The 17903-nt window shown below is 42.6% G+C and overlaps 1 protein-coding gene across 1 annotated transcript in view; it reads right to left on the reverse strand.

The window, feature by feature from the left end:
- MMRN1 (multimerin 1) overlaps positions 1-17903 on the reverse strand; it is a 60585-nt gene that overhangs the window by 13857 nt on the left and 28825 nt on the right. The window contains exons 4-6 of the mRNA XM_074993601.1: positions 14714-14812; positions 7361-7531; positions 2360-4345 (exon numbers count right to left, since the gene is read on the reverse strand). Of these exons, the coding sequence (XP_074849702.1) occupies positions 2360-4345; positions 7361-7531; positions 14714-14812 (2256 nt within the window). The remainder of the gene's footprint in view (positions 1-2359; positions 4346-7360; positions 7532-14713; positions 14813-17903) is intronic.

The following is a 17903-nucleotide window of genomic DNA, read 5'->3' on the forward strand; positions in this document are numbered from 1 at the left end:
ACCAGAAGGTGAGGGGATGACTACCTGTATAAAAGCCCCAGCCATAACCCCTGTTGGGGCCCAACCACTGGAGGCATACACCTGGTTTTAACAGCCCTCTGCCTTGCGAGGATGCTAACCTGAACAGTTGCTTGTTTGTTGCCTTGGACCTAGTGACTCTAACCGGAATGGATGTCTGTTTGTTGCCCCACCTTGAACCAAGGTGTGGACCTAGCCAGGCCTGGGCACAGTCCCGAGCCCCAGGACTAACCCTTGCTGAGTAACAGACCTGAGCACTGTCCTGAGCCTAGGACTAAGCTTGGTGGCTGACAGGGATAAATTACAGCTAAATAACAGAACTGAACACTGAGAGCCAAGACTGGTGGCTGTAAATACACTTTATGGGACTGCAGGAAACTTGGCCACACCTGTGATAAGTGGCGATCCGGCGAACTAAAATCATGCCAGATTACGCATGTTGCCAGATGAGAGAGTGGCAGACTGGAGGCTTTCAGCCTATATCTGCAAAATTTCCTACTTTCTAAAAGTGGGAGCACAGCCAAAGTTATCAAGAAAGCTATTATTTAAAAAAGCATGTGGAGATGCGCCGCAAGGCCTTCTTTCAAAAGATGAGTCCTCATGGTGTCAGATTTTTGGATCCCTGGCCTGTTCTTTCAAAAGAGCAGGGGCTGTGTGGATGTTCTGTATCGAAAAAGTGGATCGATCTTTCGAGCTGCTGTTGTGTGTGTGGACATGCTCTTTCAAACAAAGTTTTTTCAGAAGATCTTCCAGAAGAACTTCTTTTGAAAGATCACTGTGGTGTAGACATAGTCTAGTAAAGGAACTGGGAGAAGATGGGTTAGAAAAAAGGGTGGATGAGTGATGCAGAGAGACTAACCAAAACTAGAGTGCATATAAACAGGGACATCTAACATGGATGTTTTCATTTCCCTTACCATTGCCTACTCATCACAGACTTTTTAAAGTGCCCTAGTGACTTAGGAGCCTGAGTCCCATTTTGAAAAGTGACTTGGGCTCCAAAGTCACTAAACCACTTCTGAGGATTTTATCCAGCATCTTATTTTTTTCAAGTGATATATTCTATGCATTTGCTTGTATTATTGATTTTCAGTCAAATCTGGTGCCCAATACTGTATTTTATGTTTTTATTTTTTGCTATTAGACCTCTGACATGAAGCTAGGAAACCCTTCACTTGTGGTTCTTTCCCCAAAAAGTTTCTTTGTAAAAAGGCCTCTTATTACTCATAACAATCTGCTTTCTAGATATATTCAGTCACACCAGTTTTACTGTCTAGACTAGAGCCCCCATCATGCAAATTCTTAGTCATATATTTAACTTTGAATACATTACTTAAGTTTAATGAAGTTTTGAAGTAGCTAGCAGTAATCCCATAAAATCAGTGGGACTACCTGCATATTAAAGTTAAAAATACGTGTAAATATTTGCAAGGATTGGGGCCACGTTACTTTTTTTTTTCCTGTTAGTACTGTGAAGCTGACAAAATGCCTGAAGAGCAAACTGGATTCCTTTTCTGCTTTTCTCATCTTTATTCTGACATCCAACTGCAGAATCCTTATAGCTGATGCATTAGCTGTACTGCTACTTGATTTTCAGATTCACAGATGAATTTGAAAGGCTGGGCTGGTATTTTACAAACTATCCCATATTTACTTTTACATCCTAAACTGGGCAGATGTGGCTTCATCAAGGGAAAAAAACACAAGACAGCAGAAGGTCTTTTGTTAGAAAATCCATTCCTAGATGATGAATACACTTTAAGAGCGTGTCTACACAGTGCAGTTAGACACCTGCAGCTTGCCTATGCCTGCTGACTGGGGTTCAAAGGACTTGGGCTAGCTAACTGTGGTGTTGATATTCAGGCTTGGTCTGCAGACCAAGCTCTGAGACACTCACTCTCAAAGGGTCTCAGAGCCTGGACTCCTACCCATTCTTGAACATCTATACTGCAGTTAAACAACCCTACAGCCCAAGCCCCATAAGCCCAAGTCAACTGGCACGGGCCAACTGCAGGACAGAAATTGGAGTATACAGACATCCATTGTCACGGGTATGTCAAGATGATTATGATGAATTATTTACTGCTAGTCATTTTTAGTCAATTTCTCCAGCCAACTCTGTGGGGACTCCTAATTGACTTGGTTAGTCACACTGATTACATAAGCCTTTTATAGTAGAATTAAAAACCCCGTTTGATATTATATTTGATAATATGTAGAGTTGATAATATGTAGATTTATAGATAGATAGATAGATAGATTTAATATTATATAGACTACCACAGATATCTCTCTGTTACTATTACAAACCCCAGTAGTTAGTGTTTGTCAAATGCATTACCTGGTTCTACAGCATTGTCTGTGTTCCTCTGACTTCGACCAGCCACACTTGTGGTGGTGGCATTCACTGTCCCTTTTTTGGCCAGAGATGGTTTCTTTACAGCCTGTTTCATCTGCTTCTGAAGTTTGGTAATATTGCTCAGAGCATCAGCCATGGACTTGTCAACATACCAGGTTAAATTAGACAGGATAGTCCCTGTTTTAATTTCTAACACAGACTCTATGAGCTCTTTCAGGCCCCTCTGCAGCAGAGGGATATCAGGTTGAGCAAGTTTAATTAACTGGGGTACACTAGCATTCATGTTTCGAATGCTGGCTGAGGCGTCCTGACACAACTCCCATGCCTCATAAGCAGTCTTGTTCAAGAGGGGAATATTATTTGAGAAACAGATAGACTTGGCTTCCAGTGCTTTGAGTCTAGAACTCAGTGTCTGAAGCTGGAGAGACACCATTTGTTCTTGTGGTGTTGAAGCAGCTTTGCCTTTTTTTAGAGAAACACAATTATTCACCAAAAGCTTGCTGATTTTGGACTCAATGCTCTGCAGCCGAACTTCTTGATCTTTTGATACCTCTGTAAAACGTAACAGCTTTCCTTCTAGGAGACTGATGTTTTGTTGATGCTCATCCATTTTAAATGATGTTTCATTTAAAACCTGGTGAACGTTTTTGAGGTCAGGGAGGCTTTTTTCCACATGCTCTTCATGTGGAAAATCAGAAATGCCCTGAATTGCTTTTGAAATATGTTGGTGCCTTTGATTGTCATTGACCAGTGTCTGAAGGGATTCATTCAGTTGCTGGAGATGGAGAGTAAATGCCAATATACTATCCATCTTCTCAGCACCACCACAACAGGACTCAGTTTTATTTTGCAGAACGTTCAGAGTATCCTTCAGGACATAGTTATCCTGAATGGAATCAACAGCATTGTTTAAAATTGTCATAGTTTTATTTAGGCCATCTTCTATGTCCATGAGGCATTCATCAATACGTCTCTCAAAGACTTCCTCTCGAATCTGAGCCTCACTTTTAAGTCTCTCCTGACTTTTGACAATATCTTTGATGGTGGAACTCAGATTATTCACTACATTGGTTAAGTTTTCCAATTTCTGGCTGATTGCCTCTGCTTCAATTTGCTGTTCATAATCTGCTGTCAGACTAAAAGGTGGTCCCTGCTCAATCAAGGGTTGGAGGATCTCCATGTCATAACACAAATCATTAATTTGCTCATTCATTTTGTCCATCTTATTGTCGAGTGGAAAAATGACAGCAGCTAGGGTTCTGTTTAAGACATGCATGTTCTCTTCTGTGCCTTTTAGCTTTGTCTGGAAATCATTCCGCCACTTGGATAACATGTCTTCGCATGTTGAATGAACAGAATCTCTCTGAATCGCTAATCCAAAAGTAAGATTACTGATCTTGATATCTTGTTCTCTTAAGTCGTCATATAGCTGCAGCACCATTAGGCCATGTTTCTTCACTTTCTCCTGTAGAGTGAGAATATATTCCGTAACATTATCATCCACTTTTTTATCTACTGCAGAGATACTTTGGTCTGACATCTGTTCAACTGATAATAGTTGCTCGTGGGCCTCTTTCATCTCTGTAAGAGTCTTATTCAGAGATTCATAGTAAATGGTGCTTTTTGTCTGCTCATGCTCCAAGTCAACTTCCAAGGATTTTTGCTTTGCCTGTAATTCTTTGATGGGCTTGTCACAAGCAAAGCTCATCTCCTCTTTTATCTGTAGCAGATCACTCTTCAGCTCCAGGATTTCATTCTTTGTTGGCCGGTCTTCTTTCTCCTGGGAAAACTTTTGTTGGGTCTCATTCAGCTGTTTAACTAATTCCTTTGTGCTCTGAAGATCCTCTGATAAAGTAGACACAGTCTTGAAAATTTGGGCCACTGTCTCTTGCGTGTCATGTTGGAAGACTTTAAACTGCTCTCTGATAAGGTCTTTGACTAGTTCACTGATACTTTTAGACTTGAGACCTAAAGACATAGAGAAAGTGAGAAACAAAACAGGGCTTGGTTTAGAGACATCCAACATTCTTCCATTTAACAGTATGTTATAAGGGACCGCAGTGTAATTAATGGTTGGCTCATTGTGACCTGCTAACTTGTACATTTAATTTAATATGGTAGTAATACAGTTGCCTATTGGTGGTTGAGGACCTAAGCTGTTCCCAGTGCAGTCAAAAAGAGTTTTACTAATGATCTCAATAAGTACAGAATCAGAGGCTGCATGTATGGGATCAGCATCCATCTATGAGCTTAGCTTAGTCCCAAACAGAGTAACAAAGAAGGTAAGCGTGTTCCCCTGAGAAAAATCTTATCCTTCCCCTAAACTACCATCTTTAGAAGATTAGGAAGAGAAATACCATTTTGCCTTGGCTGTGTTGGGGCAGAAATAAAGAAAATTCACTGTAGTCTTTCTATCCTACATGGAGAGTAAATAGACCAAAGGAGATGGGAGGAGAAAAGGGAATCAAGACGGAGGGGATAGATATTTCTAGTTTTGGTGTTACCAACACTTTAGAAGTTGTAGGCAGCAACAGAACCTTAAAAAAGCTGGTGCTTTGCAGGTCATGTGTTTACCTAGGTGCAGTGACACATCTTGTACTGTTAATATAGTTTACATAAGTACTAACTCTAGAAGGAACTAAGCCAGTGGAGTTCAACTGTGGTGAAATTTGGCCCTTGGAACAACACTGGTCATGCCTGACACATGGCTCTTACTGGGTCTTACATGGAGCCAATTGTCTGCAAATGCCACAAAGGCTTTTGGTTCTTCCCTATGAAATTTCTGAAAATTATTTGGGCTGTAATTAGGATATAAAATTAAAACTATTTCATTCAACAAACCTGACTACGTAGGAAGCTGTTTGCTTTAAGCATCTTGAGTTCTGTGTGTATTTCCAATTGGAAAAGCAGTGAGCTGAATTGGTAATAGTAGCTTTTTAGGAAATAAGAACAGACCTGCTGTATAGCATGTCTGGTGAAATGACTGACAAACACCTCAGCTGCTCAGACAAGTAAGCTGTCAATAGGTCAGATAGTGGCTTTTCTAAGCCCAGAGATATAATTGGGAGGAGGGGCAGAAGAAGCAAGAGTATGAAGAGATGCCATTAAAGAAATAGCAGGAAGTTCTCCTGGCAATTTACTCACTTATATATTGTATTCTAGGGTCACAGATGTTAGGGTGATTTTTACAAATAGAAGAACAGAGCAAAGGAAGAAAATCAGGCTGCCCACTCTTCACCCTCACAAACAAGCTGAGAGAGTGTATAGATAGTACATAGTCGCTAAACTGCTTGGCACAACTCTGCTGTCGCAGTAAAAATTAGAGATGAGCGTGGGAAAACCTGAGAATTAAATCCTGACGCATGAAGAACTGAAGATGTGGTTTAAGAACAAATAATTTACGTACCCAAAAGGGGGTGTTCACCCAGGATTCAGTAAAGTTGCTTCATTTGGAAAAATGACCAGATTTTGAAAAGACTAAACAGGAGGGCGGGACAAGATCCTAATGGCTATGCAGAGGGACAAGGTGCTCCAGTTTTGCTGATATTTGGATAGGAGTCCATTTTAAAGAAAATCTGAGTGCTGCAGAAAGAGCTGTTTGTTATGGGCTACATGTACCTTTATCTGCCTGGGTTTTTTGGTGCTCCGCCTCACCTAAAAGCAACCGGCCTTCTGTGGCGTACAGCCCCTGCTTTTCAGCTATGCCATCATTTTCAAGCAGCTGGGCAAAGTGCAGAGGCCTCGTTCTGCCACTCCCACTACTGATGGGCATGGATCAGCCTTCACAGTGCATTCCCCTCCAGTATCCAGCTCAGACTGGAGTGCTAATGATCTTAGCAGTGGACCAAAGTCTATAATGAATCCTGGGCGCATACCATGTGAGACTCACTATGCATATGCCAGGAAGAAGACTGCTGCTGACCAGGGTAGTTGGCCAGCTCCTCTGCAAGGAGCAATCTGCATCCTTTTAGTGGCTACCATCACTTTTTTTTGCAGGGCAGGAATTGTGCTTTTGCAGGGTTTTCTGCCTCTGAGTCATAGTACCTCCCTTTTAGGGCTACTCCTTAGGTGAGGCAGCTTATACAATCCCTTTGCCCATGGCTATGCTGGAAGATGTATGTTAGTTCACTTGTAAAATCAAGGCCCCTGCTACTGGTGATCTGGAAAGTTCCTGGTTATTTTAGCAAGATTACAGTTTCCTGGCCACGTTCCAATTTGGGTACTTGATTGCACTCTGCATCTATAAAATCTCTTTGCAGTTGCAACTATTATTGAAGGAATAGTGCGTATCGGAGTGTATATGCAAAGGGGCAGGGTTAAGGGTTTTTTGATGTCCATTTGCAACTGGCATTTTGCTTTCTGATTAATTAAATTTTACTGCCAATTTAGTGTTTTAAAAATAACACAAAGATACAGTTACAATAATAGAAGGAAGAGGGGAAAAAAGCAAATGGAAGAGCAAGAACATAGTTTGAGGGAGAAAATGGATGCAAAACCAAGACAAAATATATAGGGAAAAATGTTCAGAGGGAATAACTTGAACATGAAGGATGGGAGATCTGGTAATATGGCGAAGACCAACTGAAGAGATCTTTCTTCAAAGGTTTCCATCAAACCTGCATAGAATGTGTACTGCAAATCTATTATTAAGACTTCTCAAAAACACAGCTTGCAAATTCTCCCTCTCCAACAGCTGGCAAAATGGAGAAAGTGCAAGGGAAAGGAACTTTGCAAAAGCAGTAGATAAACTCAAATGCCCTAACTGTGACATGGTTTAACTTGCCTTGTAGAGTACACAACATGTTGTAATAAATTACTTGTTATTATTAGAAAGACCAAAATTAGGACCTTTTAAAAATTCTACTCACAAAAGAAACAAGGAAAGAATTTTCTCTACAAATATGGAATAATAATAGAGGCAAAAGGACATTTTTCTTAGCACCTTTAACAAGGTGAGTGATTGCATTAATTTCTTTCTTTTACCTTTTAGGAAAGACTGGAAGTCTTTATTCTTATCTTCATTGATTTTGCCTTCCAGAGAGGAGAGTATCTTGCTCACATCACTCATGGTAGCAGAAATGTTGTCAACCTTCTTCTGTAGAAAAGTCAGTTTCATCTCCTGGCTGCTAATCTGCTCATTTATTTTTTGTGTAACTGCTTGGTAGAAAAATAGAGCAGAAAAGAAGTTGTATTAAATCACCAGAAAAAGAGGAAGTGGAAGAAACAGTCTGAAAGAAGACTGAAAAGTTTCTGAGTTACAATTCATGAGTTAGTCATCTTGATTTTTTTCATATATCATGTATCAATGACATTCAGCACCACCACAATAACTAATTACTGAAGCATTATCAAATATTTATTATTCTGGAAGAGCACTTTGAATGGTTAACCTATCTTAATCAGCATAATCTGTCTTCTCCCACCTACCATATGGCAGTGAATTCAGTTACCGCTGTCTCATTAATTCTCTGTCCTTCACTAGCATCATAAAGATATTTATTTTCACTAATAATTTACAAATCAATAAACACATGTAGTTTAATACTTCAATCTAAAGAAGATACATGGGGTCAAAAGAAGGCCCCTCTGATCATGGTAACTAGAGCTACAAGAATGAGAAGTAGAAAATAAAAGAGAAAAATAATACAGGCTAGAACCATTATAGTTCTGACACTGTCATTCAAAAAAAAAGCAAATAATCTAGGCTGGGAAGTTCAGTTATTAAAATATGAACCTAAATTGCCCCTCCCATGTGTTTGTGGTGTATTGAGATTAGGGGATGTCAGCTTTTAAATTAGCCAGTGGAAAAATAAGGCCCTGATCCTGAATTACTGGGGCGTCACAATGTGTTCGTGAATATACATGCTTTAGACATCTTGTAGGAATGGGTTTTAAAATTGGGATTTTCAAGAACCTGACAGAGTTAAGCACTAAAAATATGAAGGAGTTGGGTGCCTAATACCCTTGGACTCCTTTGAAAATCCCACCTAAATGACTATGTTAAAATACAGAGAGATAAATACATATGTATATGTGCTACCCCATATGAACCAAACCACATTTTGACTTAATAAACCATCTTGAAATGAATCCATACAAATACTTATTAGTGGAAATCTATAATATTAGTATTGAACTTCTGTCACTTTTCATTATGGATATGGAGTCTTTTTCAATGGCAGCAAATGGCAATAAGCAGAAATGTTAGGAAAGGTTGGAGGCATAAGGGCAAGCCAAAGGAAGTAGCCTGCAAAGGGGAATTTTCTTTCAGCTGTGCAGTGGTGGAATGGGATGGCTCTTTTGCAGAATTCTAGTCAGCAGACTTGGCGTTCACACCATTTGTTTTAAGTGTGAGTCTGCGTTTTAAAATTACTATTTAATACTGGCAGTTTCTTATGTAACAGTTCTCCCCCGTGGCTAACCTTATGGTATTCTTACCAGGGTATGATTACCATAAGCGTGGATATGAAGCTGCAGCAGCCTGGGTTTCAGCAGAGGGTGTACATGTCTGCAAAGGCCCTGGGATTACTCAGGTGACTAGCTTCACTCTGACGCCTGTGCTACTGCAGCTGCACCACCATCACTACCTGAGCTATCTAGAATAAAAAAGCTTGTACAGGTCCGTCTGTGCTGCAATTACACCTGCACTGAGGTGTAGACGTGTTTCATCAGCTACTGCCTTTAGTGACATTAATAAGAAATTTTGACTACTTTTCATGCCAGTTTGCACTTCAGTAATAGGAAATCAAGTTGAATTCAATTTTGGCTCATCCATAATTGAGAGAACTGTTCACTAGGTTGCATCTGCAGTGTTTCTCCTTGGTTATGGTTGTTGATCTGCCTCTTCACTGCCCCTTATAGACAATAGAATTACATAAATATAATAAGGTAGTGGTCTATAGACAACAGGATTGCATGGGTGTAACTGAGAACAGAATGTGCCATGCAGAATTGGTGTACCTGGTAATGAGTCATGAGATGGGAAGATTTTAGTGTTGTCCCAGGATGTGTTTGCAGGGCTGGCAGTCAGAAAAGATATTGTTTTACTGGCCAACTGTGCATACCTGATCTAAAAAAGCACTGAATAGTAATACACATGGAACCCTAAGATAGACTCTTTATAGACTCATTTTTCTGGGTTGATTTGCACTGTACAAATTTAGGAGTGAAATAAAATAGAGGAGAGGTATGCACTGATTTACCTGTTTATTTCCATTGATAGATTAACTAGGGTCATTTGCCTCTCTCCTCTCCTCACCTTTCTGATCTCTCCATTGTCTATTATTGAGCTCTTTGTCTTTTCACATCATCTCTCTGTTGCTGGCATGAGAGCCGACTCCTCTGTCACTCCCACGTGAAACTTGCCTGTTGTACGCCTGTACAGCAACCAGTCTCTTTCCTCCCTTCTGTTCCTTTTAATTTCTTTTTTACTATTGTTATTTAAGGGGGAACAGACAATATTCTCCTGTCAGAGGAGCACAACAGGTTTGAATTCTGACATTCTACTCACCCTGGCTACGTCTACACGTGAAGCCTACTTCGAAGTAGCCTATTTCGATGTGGAAACATCGAAATAGGCTATTTCGATGAATAACGTCTACACGTCCTCCAGGGCTGGCAACGTCGATGTTCAACATCGACGTTGCGCATCACCACATCGAAATAGGCGCAGCGAGGGAACGTCTACACGCCACAGTAGCACACATCGAAATAAGGGTGCCAGGCACAGCTGCAGACAGGGTCACAGGGCGGACTCAACAGCCAGCCGCTCCCTTAAAGGGCCCCTCCCAGACACACTTGCACTAAACAGCACAAGATACACAGAGCCGACAACGAGTTGCAGACCCTGTGCATGCAGCATAAATCCCCCGCTGCAGCAGCAGCAGCCAGAAGCCCTGGGCTAAGGGCTGCTGCACACGGTGACCATAGAGCCCTGCACGGGCTGGAGAGACAGCGTCTCTCAACCCCCCAGCTGATGGCCGCCATGGAGGACCCCACAATTTCGATGGTGTGGGATGCGCAATGACTACACGGTCCCTACTTCGACGTTGAACGTCGAAGTAGGGCGCTATTCCCATCCCCTCATGGGGTTAGCGGCTTCGACGTCTCGCCGCCTAACGTCGATGTTAACATCAAAATAGCGCCCAACACGTGTAGCCGTGACGGGCGCTATTTCGAAGTTAGTGCCGCTACTTCGAAGTAGCGTGCATGTGTAGACATGGCTCCTATGTGCAAGGTTCTCCCAAAGGAAAATGCTATACCGATGAATGAAAATTAAGGGGCTGCCTTTCACCTGCAACTATTATTTGACTTGGCAAAGTGTATTGGGATAAAAGGCCAAAAGCAGAGGTGATATAAATGGAGAGAGAAGTAAAAAGGCACTTGTTACACCCTGACCTGGTGCAGGCATGTGTAATTCAAACACCAACAGGACCAAAGAACAAACAACTAACAGATGGTTATACAAAACCCCCTTAATCTAGCTTTATAGCTGGCATTTATTTCACACTGTAGTGAGGTGTGCCCCCCAACTACAAGGAAAGGGCTAAGGAGGGTAGGAAGGAGTCTGCACAGTTCCCCCAGCCAATGAGTGAATGGCTTCTGCAGCAGAGCCAATCACAGGGCAGCTTTCTGGAGCAGCCTAGCATAAAAGGAGCTGCTCCAGCAGAGCTGTGTCAGTCAGGTCCAAGCTAGGGAAAGGGTAGGACTAGTTCTGAGACAGAGCAGGAACTTCAGTAGAGTGGTGCTGGCTAAGTGGGCTAGGAAGAGGCTCTGGCCTGAGGTCTGCAAGGCTGCTGGCCTCAAAACAGAGGTCCAGAAGATGCAAGGAGACCATAGGGGAAATGGCCCAGGGAACAAGGCAGTGAAGGGGAGAGTAGAGGAAGGCAGGACCAGGCTGCTGCCAGAGGGTCTGTGGGCCTCAGTCCCTCACCTTCACCTTGTACTGTACCTAGCCACACTCTAGAGTGGCCCTAATAAACTGTAGTCTACCCCAGAGGTGAGGGGATAGACCAAGGCTGCAGTGGGCCCCAGGGGTGGGTGCTGTGAATTGAAGCTGGACTGCTGAGTTCCCCAGAAGTGGGCAGGGGCCTAGCTGAGTTGACACTGCTGGAGCTCAGCGTCCTGAAGAGGATGCTGCAAGCTAAAGAGCAATGTGGGTCCAGAAAATTGATTGTGCAGAAAGAATGTGCAGCAGACAGCACACCTGCCAAAAGGAGGCACTGAGCAGGAGACCGAGAGCTAATTCCTTCTTTGAACTGCAGGAGGTGCAATGGTGGTGAGTTGACCCCATTACACACACCCCTGGAATTTCTCTTCTGGCACTGCACCATCTGTTATCAGTTCATTGCCACTCATGCTGACTTGCCAATGTGTGGGTAACAGCACCATAAAGAGGAGTAAATGGCTTGCTGCAAATTTATCTGGCAAATGAAATCTTGTTTTGCTTCTTGAAAATATCATAGTTTTGTAAAACGTATCCTTTGTTCCAAATATTCACACCTATTCAGAGATTTTTTTTAAAAAATAATCATGCACCAATTGTGAGCAGATCTGTGACATACACAAACTGTGTTGGTTAATTGCAGCGCCCTCCTAAGTCACAGTTTATTGGATGTGTTTGTAATTCACCCACGGACATGAATAACATTTGGTTTCGCTGACTATTTGTACAGTAATGCAAGGCACCTTCTTTCTCTTGTTGGTCTTCACACTTCCCCCTCTGGCAGTGGAAGAGTTCGGGTTAAATCAGCCTCACACTAGGCAGTGTTGTCTTCCCCCTTTGTATTTTCTCAGTATTTTCAAGGTAGACCAATGCAGGCCCAAGAAGGGTCCGTCCAACAAACACGAAACAAAAAGGCGGCACCTTTCTCCCCACCATATTTGCTGGGATTATCCTGCTGTTATCCCCAGGGTGTCAATCCTTCCCTAAACAGGCGCCCAGGTCTGAGGGGTCTCCCATTAGGGAGGATTGCAGCCTAGCTCCCTGCTGCCACTAATCCTGCCACTTCTCTTTCCCCTTGCTAATAAGAGGAGGGGCTTTTAAAGGTCTCAGACAGCCATTAATTGGCCTCAGCTGACCTGAGGTAACCCTTCTCAGTTTGTAGAAAAAAGAGCTCTTCTCATTCTTGGCAAGGGCTAAAATACTGCCTTCCATCATGCTCTTGCTACCAGTCAGCTTTGGATGGGGAGTATATCAGGGCTGGCTGCTGTCAGGTGAGCTGTATACTCTGGCCATTAAGCCCTTCCTTTGCAAGAGGTTGACAGGGTTGGTGCTCCATGAGCCAGAGAGGTGGCTGGTCCTGTTGACGTATGCCGATAACATGCTTCTCATGATCCAGGGCCTGGGTGGCCTGGTGTGGGTTGAGACCTGCCAAGCCATTTACTTGACAGCCTCCTCTGCCTGGGTCAACTGGGTCAAGAGCTCTGACCTGGTGTTCAGGGCTGGGTGGTGGGCAAGCTCAAGCCATCTGGTGAAGCATGGGTCTGCGCTTTATCGCAGCATCTCTTTTTCTTCCATGCATTCCTCCCCACTGGAGAGCTGGAAGTGTTTAGAGGGTGGCTGGGCAGTTGCAGAAGTGGATGGGACAACTCCAGTGCCTCTTTCTGTAAGAGAGGGGCCCTGGTGCTTAACCAGCTGGTTCTGTCCATGCTCTAACACTGTCCCAACACCCTGGTCCTGACCTAGGATTTTCTGTTTATCCTCCAGAAGCTGATACTTGGGTTCTTCTGGCCAGGATTGCACTGAGTTCCTGCAAGGGTTCTCCATCTTCCTCTGGAGGAGGGAGGGCAGGGCCTGATGTGCTTGTGCATGTGGGTCCATATCTTCTGCCTTCAGGCCTTGCAGAGGTGTCTATATAATGCAACTAGTCTGGTGTGGAGCATAGTGCACGCTTTACTCTGCCGCTTTGGAGGCCTCCAATATTTTCCCAAATATTTGCCTGGACACCAAGTGGTTGCATCTCTTGCCAGCTGTACAGGTGGAAGCCCTGGTGGGCCAGTCTGTGCTTCATGTTGGTCTTGCAGCCTGCTGGTGACTTTGGTTGGAGGATCCTCCATGGTGCTGTGAGCACAGGCATGTACTTGGTGCAGTTCAGCCCATCCCCAACACTTGTTCCTTTAGTAATGTGAGGGAGACCCTGGTGCAGGTCTGTCTTGAACGCGCCAGGCTACAACTCCTGAAGAACCTCTGGTTGGGCTTCTGGCTGCACTTCTTCCCACACCTACTGATCCTTGCATGCTCCATTTGTAGGCCCACAAAATTGCGGGACATCCTGAAGAGCCTCCTCCTGGTTATAGCCAAGATGGCCATTTCCAAGACCAGGGATGGGAGATTGGCTGCTGGGGGGAAGACCGTAGGATGGTCTTTTAGCTGTGGGCAGGCTTGCATCCACCCGCTTCTCAGATCCCACCAGGATCATGGTCTTGCAGCTGCCGAGCCTGAGTTTGTCAGAACACTACTATGGCATTAATTTTCTGGCACATTTGTGCTCATAAAAATCCAACATGAAATAGTAATCAAAAATGAATTACAAAAGACAATTGAGCATTTGTCAAAGTATATTTATTCAACACTGAGAGAATATAATATGGGTTGGGCGTGGGCAGCCTTCCTAACAATCTAGCCTTATCAATATTTCGCTCATCTCTGACTTTAGCTTACTGTGTGTATAAAATTTCTTATTGCTGGTTGGGGTCTGACTTGGCTAGGTTCTGCCTGCATGTGCAAAACAGAGCTAATCCCTGTCCCTAAGTCCCCACAGCTAACAGGTGGTTGCAACTAAGAACAGAGGAACAGGAAGACAGCTATGATTAGCACGGTAAACTGTGGCCACATCAAACTCTCTTCAGAGCAGAGCTGCAAAGTACTATGGTAAAGCTGGCCTAACTCCATTTGGGAAGGTGACATTCAAGTGACACCAGACCCCTCACACCAGCTCTGGTGGAAATGCTGTTGAACTGATTTAGAATAAACACACCAGGCTGAGAAGAAAAAATTCGACAGAGAGGACTAAATTCCTAGCTGAGGTAAATCAGCATAATGACCCTTTCTTCTGTGATACAGTGGGAAGTTACTCTGCCTATGGATCTCGCCTAGTAATGTATATTTTTTTTAATATGGCCAGTGACCAATTATTTTAGCTGCATGCTCTTAGACACTCCAATCCAGTGATCCCATCCCCTCCCTTCACCATTCTTAGAGTAGCACCAACAATGGAGAGAATCTGATGATCCACCCCAGAGCTTTTCCACAGGTGGGGATTTCTACTGCAGTGGCTTTAATAAATAGTGTTGACAATGATTGTGTTAGAGATGACAGTAATTACATAGACTGACCTGGGTCATTGGGATCCTGCTGGTTTCCTTGTGTCTCCCCATTGATAGCTGTGTGGCTCTCAGCTTGGTTGCTATGTATAAGCAATTGATGTTGTTGGTCTGAAAGAGAGGGAGCAAAGAAAGGAGGTAAGCAAACATTCAGCATGACTACTTTAATCCAGGACACGGCAACATTTGGTACTACTCTTCATTTCTCCATTCAATCTCCACGAAAACCCAAATGACTGTGGTGATTTCTGAGTTAGCAACTTAGCCCATACGTTTCATGGCATGGCTTTAATTTGGAGCAGAGAAGATTATAAATGTCTCATTAAGGTTGCAATTTAGTGTGATTTGTACACGCTGCTGCTCATATGAGGTTAAACCTCTCCTATCATTAGCAACATTCAGAAATCTGGATTAAATTTAGAGGCTTTAAAGACAGATATAAAACAAAACTAACATAAAAATATCTTGTTTTTGCCCGATGGCTAACTAACAAGGTAAAAGCCATTTTCTATTCTTTCTTAGACACCAGCTGGAAAATTTTTAAAGATCAAACATATATAAACACCCAGAACTGTAATAACAATGCATTTTGTGAGCATCGAATTAAGTACAGACAGATAATGAAAGTTGCCTTAATTGAATATTGGAAGAGTAAAGTCTAAGGATAGAGATTCTGTACTCAGACCTGGCACTGTCTATCTTTGTGACCTTTGAGTGACTTTTCTGTCCTTCGGTTTCCCTAGGTATGGCTGGGGTTTGTCTATGCTTTTCCACTTTAAATATTTTGAGAGCAGCGCATAAATGTTCCAAATAAATGGAAGGCATTATTATAACTCAGACATAATCAAGGTAATTAGATACAGTTACCAACACCTATGCTACAATGGGAAAAAGAGAGCTGCATTTGAATTTGAATGGCAGGATGAGAGGAGGGAGATTTGAGATGAGGATTCTTACGTGCTGCATGTCCCTTGGAAATGGAAAACTTTTTTGGCCTGACAGGACTGGTGATATGGAAGTAGTGCAGGGCATTTTTCTATAAACCAACCACAACATTTAATAAAATGGCCCCTTATCTATTTAAAGAGATTTGTTAAATGAAGAAAACATTTGGTAATCATGTACTTAAAACACAGTTTGTTATATTAGTTTCCTTAGAACAAGCAATATTAATGGCAATATTTTTTAGAAGTGAAGGGAGGCATCTCAGCTCAAATCTTCAAATGAATGGAAACTAAAATAAGGATTTAAGATTAAAAAGGATTCAGAATAAGTAGTCCTTCTCTACTTCCTCCCTGCCCCCTTCTCTTTATATGAGGATGTCTATTGGGCTGTCTGGTTTCCTCAGAGCTCTAGGGTTGAGACTCCCCAAGGGCCATGGGCCAGGTAAGAGATACTTGATAAGCAGGGCCCCAAACAGCAAAAAGTCTAATAATGAAGGGTCACAGCAGTGTGAGACACCCACAACTCTCTGGCAAGAGGCCTTATCACCAGTGTAAATTCAAAGTGTGAAGTATTACTGAGATGGAGAGGCATGATTGTGAAATGTGCTGATTCAGTGCATGACATGGGCAATCTTGGCTGGTACAATTCCTACTGCCCCAACTTTAATTTAAAGCTCACCTCTCGCTTTAGACTCTGTAATGCAGGCTGCCAATGCAAACTCTTTGTAATCTCCTAAAAGGGTGATCTCAAACTCAATATGAATGAATCTAGCCAGATTCATTCAAGGGATCATCTGACTCAGGCAAGACATGGAGATGGCCATAGATGAAGGCAATATTTGGCCAGAATTCAAAGGAATATTTAGACTAGTGATCTTTACACCTTAGTCTAGCATACAAAGTCCTTGGGCTCATGGAAGAGGAGCTGAGAGTCTGGCTGCAGCGAAGTTATGGACAGGGTAAAGTAGAAGGATCTGCTCTGAAAGAGAGAAGAAAGGCAGTGGCAAGATGGACAAGGGCAGAGACAGAGACCTGAAAAGGTTCAGATAAGAGTGAATGTCCAAATTTTATAGGAATTGTCTGAAAATTCTGAAGCTTGCCCTTTATTTGTATAACTAACACTTACTTTTTGAAACAGAGAATGGTGTTCTGTATGGGTCTTCATAGAGATTTAGAGCTATCTTGCTATCTCTGGCAATCAGACCAGATGATTCTATAAGTTTCAGACTTAGAATCTGAAGGGATGTGAGTGTGCCTAGATTTGCAGAACTAATGGCAGGGATAGTGAGGTTCTGCAAGGACACTTTTAAAAGTCAAGTGGAGGTGGTAACTTGGTCTGAGGTTGATTTTTTGATTGGTATTTAACCATACAGGCAAATCCCAAAAAGGAGGCAAATCTGGAAAACATCTACCTGTATTGGCAAGGGGATGGGAACTCCGTCCATTTATGCTCCTATGGGGCACTTTTCACATGTGGATCTCAAAGTATTTAAACAAGGAGGCAAATTGCATTATTCTTATTTTACAGGAGGGGAACCAAAAGCTCAACAAGGTAACTGTCTTACCTATGCCAAATAGAGAATCACAGGTAGGGTCAAGAATGGAACCAAGATTTCCTGCCTCATAGCCTTCCATTCCAACCACTAGGCAATGCTGCCTCTCTTATGCCTGTCTGACTGTTGAAATCAGTAGAACTGTTTGCAGTATAAAATAGTACTTGCACTGAGTAAAGGTGGCTGAAATAGATACTACACATCTACTAAATATGCAAAACATTTCCTGAAGAAGTTGGCTCTAGTTGGACATGTCTTGACAGGAACAAGAGTGATAATTTCGTTGCTAGGATGCCTGACCCCAAATACAGTATAAGTGCGAAGGACTATGTTTAGGAAGACTCTTCTCCCATATGGACTAAAGTCCAGTTTGGTTGTAAACTGACTCTCCCAAGTAATTGAATGTAATGAAGTATGTATACAAGTTTCTGTACATTCCATCAGCCTTGTAGCAACATTTATGGTAAGCAGTAAGTTACACTGAAGGAAGATACATTATGTGGTAAGTGAATTTGGGGAGTAACAATTAGCTATTGTGCTGGTGCTCACGACATCAGATTATCACCAGGACTGTTGCATGGCACCTCCTTTAAGTAATACTAGGTAGGAAAATGAAAGGTCCATTTATGATTTCAATAGCTTCTCTTATCTTCCTCTGACCACGGGTGTTGACAGACACTAACATCTTAGATTCTTCCCAGTTCA

Source organism: Carettochelys insculpta, chromosome 4, assembly GCF_033958435.1.
Source record: "Carettochelys insculpta isolate YL-2023 chromosome 4, ASM3395843v1, whole genome shotgun sequence".
NCBI lineage: Eukaryota > Metazoa > Chordata > Testudines > Carettochelyidae > Carettochelys > Carettochelys insculpta.